This window comes from Sinocyclocheilus grahami, unplaced genomic scaffold, assembly GCF_001515645.1.
Source record: "Sinocyclocheilus grahami isolate Dianchi unplaced genomic scaffold, SAMN03320097.WGS_v1.1 scaffold1749.1, whole genome shotgun sequence".
Classification (NCBI taxonomy): domain Eukaryota; kingdom Metazoa; phylum Chordata; class Actinopteri; order Cypriniformes; family Cyprinidae; genus Sinocyclocheilus; species Sinocyclocheilus grahami.
In genome coordinates this window covers 69306-79848 of record NW_015506928.1, presented here as the reverse complement: position 1 = coordinate 79848, position 10543 = coordinate 69306, and the positions used below count along the sequence as shown (strand labels likewise).

Sequence of the window (10543 nt, the reverse complement as noted above, 5' to 3'; positions counted from 1 at the left end):
TGTAACACTCCAAAGAGAAAGGAAAAATTGAAATCGCATCATATGACCCCTTTAAAGCTCATATGCATTATATAACTTTAATTTGAATATGTTTTGGTCAATGGCTAAAATAACAAAAATTGTGCCTGTGTCCAAATATATATGGACCTAACTGTATTTGGCCACTTATATTGAATTTTGGGGGAATTCTAAATGCATTTTAATAGTCTAGATCACGCAGTGAAAGTATGAACTGTAAATGTGCAGTAGTCTAACCCAGGGGTTTTCAAACTTTTTGGAGCCAGGGACACCTTACAAGGGAGAAATTTTCCAAGGACTCCCTCATATTTATAACAGTGTTTAAGGCTAAAGTTTAATGTGGGTAGAAGGAATGAACATAATATGATTGTTTTATTGGTGCAAATGGTCCCCATTGTATATGTACTTTTTAATACAACAGCATAATATTGTAAATTAAATTTACAATATTTTCCGGAAAGTTGCACCAGAGGGGAAAAATCTAAAAACATAAGTTGCATCGGTGTGTAAGTCACATTTTACTGTTACTTTCAGAAATAATTTAAATACTGAATAGGTCTAAGTAAAAACGAATGTTAGGAAAAAACAAACACTAACATGAATTTTACTTCGCCTCACTCCAAATGTTTAAATTTAGTGGAATTCATAACAGAACAAAAATAAATGCATATATGTATAAAAAAATAATAATTAGTGCCGTTCATTACAAACAACATTTATTTTAAATGCTATGTCCATTGGCGCCTATCCCATGGGTGCTCAAGCCCCTGAAAAACAAGAGATAGTCTCCTTTCATTTTAACCAATAAGAAATGGATTGCAGCTTTTACAACTTTATGCTCACATTTATAGTTAATTTGAGGAAGTTTTTGGCGTTATTTTACTGGCAAAATGTCGAGAGTGCATTATTGTAATACGAGAGGGCGCCAGCACAAATCTCTCTTGCAGTGGGCGTGATCTCCCATATAGTGATCATGGCTCTGCACTCTCTCAGATATTAAGTGTTTTATAAAAAAAAAAAATGCTTGTTTTTTTTTAATGCAAAAAACAGTGTTTGGAAAAACACCACGGAATGTCGATGCTCATGCTGACCGGCAAAACCTAAATATTGTACAATAGACAAGTTAAATTGAGTCACCAAATACCTTTTGTATGTTTAGTTGTCTAATTTAGTTTGCCGATGATGAGGCTGTGATGTCAAGTTGCAATGCTAGAACTGATATGTTGTGTGCGCGCAGGAGGCGCCAGCGCAAACACTTTGGATTCCTTATATCAGCGGAAAAATGTGATATCCGTCAGATAAGAGCAAGACAGCATTCAAAACGGTCTATTTTTATTAGTGTACCTTCAAAATGACAGTGAAACATTGTGCTTTTGTAAAATAAAGAAAACAAACTAGATGCGCTTGCCGTCTTGGTCTCTGTGAACCTCTTACTAAAATCAAGAAAAACTCAGCGATACTTTCTACTTGTCAAACAGACATGAGAAATATATTTAGCTATATGAAGTGCCCGCTTTTAAGTGTTTACCCTTTGCTTATTTGACAATGCATTAAATAAGTCACGTTGGAATATAAATTATAACACATTTCAGAAGATAAAAAAACGCAAATTATTTTGCAGACCCCCTGGCTTTGCGTCACGGACCCCCAAGGGACCCCAGTTTGAAAACCCCTGGTCATGTAGTGCTACATCATGTAGTGCAGGAGTCTCCAACCTTTTTGTGAGTGAGGGCTCCCTGAAGGGATAAAATAGTCTCAAGGGCTACTTTTGATATACTCCAATATATATATATAAACCATTAATAAACATTAATGATTTCTCACAAGCATTAAAAATTTTTTATCAATCCAGGAAAAAATTCCAGATAAATTTATAAAAAATAGGCTATCATACAATATTGATATTTATCATGATATTCATTTACTATTAATGGTGAAGGAAATTCTTTCTACATGTTTGTTAGACCTTGAGAATGAAGGTAAACATAACTTTGTTCACAATTAAATTCCACAGAGGAGCTACGTTTTAATTTAGGGTCCAATGAAATGCATTTTATTTTTCCCTAAATTCTGTCTCTTCCATTTGATTTCTTATGGATTCCATGTTTTATGATTCAGTACAAATTTATTATAAAACATGGTGTCTAGTGAAATGAATTAATACAAACTATTTAATTAATCCTTTAAAACGTAATCAAATGAAAATCAATTGCAAAACATAGCATTTTTATTTTTATTTTATCAGACATGATGCTGCACAACAGAACTGTATAAATTAATAATAATAATAAATAACTTGGTTGTATGATATTCCTTAAAAATAGTAATATTATTATTATTATTGCCGTGAAGGTCTTTCAGTTTTGGTGAAGTGACTCTCAGGGCAGCTCTGAAGATGAAGCGCATGTGTTCATGTCCTCACGCTGAAAACACCGCGAGTCGCGTGTGTTTGAGTGTGTATCAAATGAAACTACTCCATGCATTCACACAAACACACAGAACATGCAGACTTATTAGCGACATGCACTGGCTGGTTGCTATAACATTTATTTCTGTTGTGTGATAGGATGTTGGATTAATCCATATCGAGTAAAATGTCCAGAGCTTATCATTATTAACATAAATTTGATCATAATCTCGATATCATTTATCGCCTGGCGCTAATTTAAGCTATTTATAGAACGTGCTTGGCAGTGCCCACGGGCACCACGTTGGTGACCACTGATGTAGTGTATGAATGCACTCTCTGGGTGTGTTTTTGTTTGGTTTTTGCAATATACTTGTTAATGTCAAATCGCATATCCTTTAAACAACAATTACAATATTATTGTAGACAATATATCGCACACCCCTACCAGGAAGTAAAAATGTTGTTCTCTTCAACTCACTGTGTGGAAGCTGTTTTGGACCCCACTGACTTTCACTGTATATTATATATTTCACTGTATATATTTTTCAAAATATCTTATCATATAGGTTTGGAAAGACATGAGGGTGCTTGAATTGACCATTTTCATTTTGGGGTGAACTATCATGTACTAACACTGCTATTAATACTAGTAGTTTCAGAATTTCTATCAACAACGTTTGAAAACATAAGCAAAGCCTGAGGTGACACGAACAGGAAGGAGTCATGTCTCTCAAAGAAAAAAAACATATAAAGAAAAGTAGAAAATGTCTCAATTGCAAACCTCGAGCGCTCCTCTAACAGGAAGAGCAGTGATGGAAGTGTCAAAACTGTCTCCAAATCCAGTAAGAAACAGTCATTTTGACAACAAGCCTCTATTATCCGCCTAACCCATGATAAGACAGTTTGCCAGCAGCTGTCTTGCTCATGGAGCCTCTATCACCTTTTCCAGCTCTGGGTTGGAAATAGGGCCCATTTTATTCACAGCAGTGCATCAAAAACTCCAGTTGTGTTGAACTGAAAATGAATGGCACAATATGTTTTATAGTTCCATATAAAGGAAAACCTTCATGGAATATTCAATATTTGTGAAAACTGCAATATAGCATCATGCTCTACATTCCTTCAAAGCCTCAGACAGAGATAACAACCATACAATTGAATTGTGGTTCTATAATTTAAGCTTGAACCAGCTATTTGCATTTATTGATTTTTAATATACTCAACATTATCATACTACATGTTTCAGGCTGCATTACAGTCTGTCTGCAGTTTTGAACTGTCTAAGGTTGGGAGGCTAAATTATTCCTCTTTCATCTCCTCCTTTCATGATGACCCTGAACCTTACACACACACACACACACACACAAACTCCAATCAACAAAGAGGCAGCAATTTAATTTCTCCACAAGCTTAAAGGCGAAGTGCTAGCCTTCTGAAAAGAGATGAGATTTTCTTATTAATGTACAACAGTACATCATCAGTCTGACCACAAACAATACGGCCTGATTCACCTTACTGTGACTACTCATTACTTATCCCATTATTGGTGTCATACCCTTTGTCAACCATCATTTTCACTTGTGTTGAAAGTCATCATGATGTAGGAACATAAGCTGATAAAAATAGGCTTCAAAAAAGCATGAGTAATGAAACCGAAACTGATGCAAAAGAACTTCAGGTTATTCTGGAAAATAACTGCTTGCTTGGAGAGTAAGAAACCATTTGATTAATATGTCAAAGAATGTGAAGCCACAAACCTGGCAAATTTTGCCATTTTCAGTGATTAATTCTTCCTCATACCCTCTCATTATTTCAAGCCGGTACATTTTAAACACAATTTAGTTTCCTGGCGGACTGATAAAAACCTGTGCACCTGGAGTCCCGAGTTGAAGCGCAGCCAGGAAAGTCAAAGGACTTTGAGATTTTCAGTTTTGTTTGCAATATGCATCAGATGGTCAGTGAACAGAATGTGGGCAGACTGTAGGCAGTCTGTCAGAGACTGTGTTGGTTATCAGTATAGAAATAAGATCCTCTGGAACTAGATTTCTTATTCTATTATTAGTATTCCTCCCCTGAGCTTTCACATCTGAACAAAAACTAATTCAAAAGCACAAATGGGGTTGTTTAGCTTGAAGGTAAATCATGCATGGCACTCTACCTCTCTCCGTTCGCTGCAGATCTTGCAAAGCCACTGAGCCCTTTTTTGACTGCCTGCAGTCTCGATTCCACATTTGGTGCACACCTTCTGCAACACAAACACGCATACCATTAGAACAAGTTAAACAAACACGCAACCTGATAACTACTGTAACTAATGCATTAAAAATACATTAATATACACATATACACACACATTGATAAATTCATACATATAATTATAAGAAACTTGTCATATATATTTATTTATATATAAAAAAAAGTTATAATGTGATATTCTGCTATAATTATAAATGTGTTTATGATTTAACAATTTCATCTTTCATCCAGTGAAAGGTCAGCTTTTTTGCTCAAAACAACAGAGAAAGTGTACCACAATTTGTGCACCACCACTGTTATTTAAGGTTTTATTTTTTATTATTATTATTTATTTTTTTAAGTTTACCAGCAAGATTATTGGACACACAATTTTGTGTGAATGCAGAAACACATCCACCCTGCAATCGTGCTGATTGTAAAAAGCATCATCCCTCTTCACACTAAAATATATTAAAGGGGTCATATGATGCTTTTTTAAAGATTATTATTTTGTGTATTTGGTGTAACAGAATATGTTGACATGCATATAATTTTTCAAATACTGTACATTATTGTAGGTCCTCTATGCCCCGCCTCTCTCAAACGCTTCGATTTCTACAAAGTCCCTCCTTCCGACAAGCGCAGTCTGCTCTGATTGGCCAGCTGACCCAGTGCATTGTGATTGGCCGAACACCGCAAGCACTCGTCGGAAATGTAACGCCCCTTACCATAATCGCAGCTTCAGCTTTCAACATAAATGTAAAGACAGTAAATAATGTCATTAGTTTTACCATCAGTTCAAGCGCGAAAGGGGAACAGAGTCGAGTGACAGACACAGTGATGAAGCTGGTATGTGTTTGCAGTACACAAGCCATGGTTAAGACAGCTGACTCCACTGTGATGTGACCCTGTCTCTCTCTCTCTCTCTCTTTGAGTGAATGGTGAGACTGAGCATGGTGAGTGCGTTGGAGAGCGTGTGGTAGTGTGAGTGGTTTTTCAAAACTTTTCTCTTTTTTTCTTTTATTGTTTTTTGTTGTGGTTTGTTTGATCTTTAGTGTAGGTTATTGTGAGTTGTTTGTAGAGCGGCGGCTGCAGCATGGCTGCAGGCAATCAGCTTGGTTTATATAAGCTCATGCGCCGGCACGCTATTAAGCTGTCTCCGCCGGCCAGTTGTTCGGTAGAGGATTGCAGTTTAGCGGTCGGAGAAGAGGTCGGTTTTGGAAGTATCAAATCCGCCTCGTGGATGAACAGCGCTGTTGTGATATTTTTGGATAACATAGACAAAGCGAATCAGTTAATTGAGAATGGAGTTGTAATTCAAGGTACTTTCATACCTGTTCTTTCTTTAGTGAATCCTGCTAAAAAGATCATCATCTGTAATGTTCCTCCTTTTCTCAAAAATGAAGTTTTGGCTAAAGAGTTACAAAGATATGGTCAGCTAGTATCTCCGATTAAATTGATCCCCATGAGTTGTAAATCCCCTCATTTAAAACATGTTATGTCTTTTAGGAGGCGGGTACTCATGGTGCTTAAAAGCAATGATGAGGAACTGAACTTGGTGTTTAAGTTTAAGATTGATGATTATGATTAGAGATGATGAAGTGCTTCGGGTGCGGAACTGTAGGCCATCTGATCCGGTCGTGCCCGGAGAGGTTAACGTTAGGTGAAACCACCGCTAATGTGGAGTAACAGTCGAGTACACGCGGAGTTGCCGCTTCAGTTACAACAAAGGTAAGTACACGAACTGCAAGAGAGGAAAGCGACGATAGTAATCCCGAGAAGGAAGTTATGGAGGAATTAACGAGCAAGCAAAGAGAGTTGGAAGTTCAACGAGATCCAAAGGTAGGCACTAAGACTGTTCATATCGTTACTAGAATAGCTGAATCAGCGCTGCTTGATGAGAATGTTGTGTGTGATAGCGATCTGGTTAAACAGTATATCAAAAGAAAAGAGCTAGATAACACGATGAACGCAGATCAGGCTAGTAAAGTATCAAAGTTGGCTTCAGTGAACGGCTCGCAGTCTGAAGAGAGCTCGATGGACACGCAGGAGAGTGTAGGTGAGTTTAGTGCTGACACACAGGTGGAAGCGGAGAGCGTTTACCCTTTCACTAGACTCCGTTCATTGATGACTTTTTCCCTGATTTAAAGATGTTTCTCGATTCAGTCAAGCTGTTTATGAAAAATACTGATCGGTCTGATCAGTTTCCTTTCAGTGATCAAGAAACTTATCATCTTAAGAAATTGATGCTCAAAGTTAGATCGCAAATAGCCAATGATGGTTCATTTTCTTTTGTTCTTCTCTCTCTTCTGTGTTCATATCTCTGGTTTATTTAAATGGCAACCCCAATGCATTTCTTCATCTAATATGTGTGAAGTAAAGCCAGGATCTTTAAACAGCAATGGTGCCAGGGAGGATGTGAAGAGAGCGGCTCTTTTTAATCTACTTAAAGTGAGAAAACTTCATGTTGTATTCCTGCAAGAAACGCATAGTTCAGTAGAGAATGAAGCCGACTGGAAGAAGGAATGGGATGGGGAAGTGTGTCTTAGTCATAAGAGCAGTAACAGTGGTGGAGTTGGGATCTTGTTTTCTAAAGATTTGATACCAATATCTTTTGTTACTGAGGAAATTGTTAAGGGTCGGTTATTAAAGATACACACTGTCTTTGAAAAGGTAAAATAGATTTTTATTAATGTATATGCTCCAACTGTGGGAACTGAAAGGGTAATGTTTTTAAACACTTTAAACAATGTTATAAGAAATTGTTCTGATGATTGTTATTTGATCCTTGGGGGTTATTTCAACTGTACTGCCACATGGGTTGATAGGAATCACATAGAACCTCATGGTCCCAGCAAAACGTGTTTAATCAATTTAATTGAATCCAATAGTTCATGTGATGTTTGGAGGTTTTTTCATCCTTCCCAGCGTCAATATACCTGGACTCATGCTAAGGATAATTCTATTTCTCTAGCTAGACTGGATAGATTTTATTGTTTCAAACATCAAACTAATGTTCTGAGAAATTGTTCAATACATCCTGTTGGTATTTCTGATCATTCCTTTGTTCAATGTTCTAATTTTATCAAAGATGTGAAATGTAATAGTGCTTTTTGGCATTTTAATGTAACTTTGCTTGATGACAATGTTTTTAGAGATACTTTTAAGTTTTTTGGGGATGGCTTTAAAAATACAAAATCTGAATATGTTTCTTTGCAGCAGTGGTGGGACATAGGAAAGAGTAAAATCAAACAGCTTTGTTTTTCAATATACTTTAAATGTTACAAAAGATATGACCAGATCTATGAAAGCTTCAGAGAGTGAAATAGTGGAGCTGCAAGAGTTAGCAGTCTCCACATGAGAAGGAGAACACTCAAAAGGAAAAAAACAGCTCTGTCCAACCTGTTAGGTTTTTCTGCTCAAGGTGCTCTGGTCCGTTCACGTTTTCAAAATGTGGTTAAAATGGATGCTCCTTTTCATTTTTTCTTTGCCCTAGAACGAAAAAATGGGCAAAAGAGACTCATGCATTCTTTGCGAAACAACACTGGACAACTACTGCACGAATCTGCAGAGATACGGAAATGTGCTGTTGACTTCTATGAAAAACTGTTCAAGAAAGAGTCTCAAGAGACACCAGAGGTAGCACAGTCCTTTTATGAGGGCTTACCACAGGTTTCAGAGGAGACTAACATGAAGCTGGGTGGTCCAATCTCTGAAGCTGAATTATACACAGCACTGAGTGAGTGGCAAGGCTCCAGGTATTGATGGGATTCCTGTGGACTTTTATAAAGTTTTTTGGAATGAAATTGGCAAAGACTTGTTACTTGTGCTAATGGACAGCCTTGAAAAAGGAGTTTTACCACTAAGCTGCAGGAGGGCGATCCTTACTCTTCTTCCTAAGAAAGGTGACCTGCAAGAGATAAAAAATTGGCGACCAGTGGCTTTACTGTCGACTGATTACAAGCTGCTCTTAAAAGTACTAGCCATGAGACTGAAAAAAGCAATGGAGCAAATTATAGATGTGGACCAGACCTACTGCATTCCTAACAGGTTGATATCTGACAACATTATTTTAATCCGCGATGTTTTGGACCTTTCCAGTTCTTTGGGTAGTGAACTTGGTTTAATTTCAATAGACCAAGAAAAGGCGTTTGACAGAGTTGAACATCAATATTTGTGGCAAACGTTGGAAGTGTTTGGTTTTAGTCCAAGTTTTATAGCAATGATCCAGGTTTTATACAGAGATATTGAGAGTTTACTAAAGATTAATGGGGGTTTAAGTGTTCCTTTTAAGGTTCAGAGGGGAATTAGGCAGAGCTGTTCTCTCTCTGGAATGCTTTACTCACTAGCCATCAAGCCTTTCCTACATAAACTAAGAAGACTCCTTCCAGGTGTATCCCTTCCTGGCTGCAATTCAGTTTTTAAATTATCTGCTTATGCTAATGATGTGGTTATTTTTGTCAAGAATCAAGATGACATTAATATTCTTGAGGAATGTATAAATGATTTCAGTGTTTTGTCATCTGCAAAAATCAACTGGGGGAAAAGTGAAGCCATAGCTTTTGGTATTGAGTTAGTTAAAAAGACTGTCTTGCCTAATAGGCTATCTTGGGCTACGGGTGGTTTTAAGTATCTTGGTGTGTTTTTAGGAGACAATTCATTTTTGTGCAAAAATTGGGACAATGTTTTAGAAAAAATTGGAGGACGTCTCAGGAAATGGAAGTGGATCTTACCACACATGTCTTTTAAGGGTCGTGTATTAGTGATTAACAACCTAGTGTCATCTATGTTGTGGCATCGCCTGATGTGTGTAGATCCTCCGCCACAGCTGCTGGCAAAAATACAAGCAGTTTTAGTCAACTTTTTCTGGGATCATTTACATTGGGTCCCACAATGTCTTTTGTTTTTGCCAAAGGAAGAAGGAGGTCAAGGACTCATTCATCTCGCTAGTAGAGGTGCTACTTTCAGACTCCAATTTATACAAAGACTTCTGTTTGGACCAGAAAACCTTGTCTGGAGACCTTTGGCCTATACCATATTGAGCCAAGGTGGTAATTTGGGCCTAGCTCAGTCGTTGTTTTTAATGGATCTGAAGACTCACAAACTATGCAATCTTCCTAAGTTTTATCATGGGTTGCTTACTGTGTGGGGGATGTTCCAGAAATTGAGGACAAGCAGTGATTCACTGTTTTGGTTGTTGAAGGAGCCAGTGCTGTATGGGACACGATTCAGTTTATTCTTGGATATAGATACAGTCAAAAATGCAGACAGAAATGTCAGCTTTTTAATTTTGTTTTAGGTCAAGCAAAAATGGCTATTTATATTAGCTGGAGAAATAAGGAAGATGGGTCTCTTGATTGTGATGAAAGCACTTTGTTTGTCAGAATGATGAAAGCCAGATTGAAGGTTGAATTAGATTTTTATATTTCTATAAATAATGTAGAGTAATTCATTTTCATCTGGTGTTATAAAGATGTGTTGTGCTCTATTGTAGACAATATGTTGTGCTTTGGAATTGTTTTGAGCTAAATGTTTTTTCATGAAATCACTCAACTTTTGTTTAAAAAAATAATAATTTTATCTTGTAGAAAAATCTTGTTTGTATAAATAAAGAGGTGTTAAAAATCAAATCTTTCTCTCTCGCGTTGTTTTGAGCTAAATGTTTTTTCATGAAATCACTCAACTTTTGTTTAAAAAAATTATAATTTTATCTTGTAGAAAAATCTTGTTTGTATAAATAAAGAGGTGTTAAAAATCAAATCTTTCTCTCTCGCGCGCTCTCTCTCTCTCTCACACACACACAATGCGCAAAACTCCACATTTGAACAGTCAATAGCAAATACTTAAACTAATAACAAAACAGTAGCTGATTCAGAAGCG

The 10543-nt window shown here is 36.8% G+C and overlaps 1 protein-coding gene across 1 annotated transcript in view; it reads right to left on the bottom strand.

Annotated features, from left to right (window-relative positions):
• Positions 1-746: 746 nt before the first annotated feature.
• LOC107572424 (rab effector Noc2-like) overlaps positions 747-10543 on the bottom strand; it is a 30740-nt gene continuing 20943 nt past the window's right edge. The window contains exons 5-6 of the mRNA XM_016258856.1: positions 4587-4673; positions 747-785 (exon numbers count right to left, since the gene is read on the bottom strand). Of these exons, the coding sequence (XP_016114342.1) occupies positions 747-785; positions 4587-4673 (126 nt within the window). The remainder of the gene's footprint in view (positions 786-4586; positions 4674-10543) is intronic.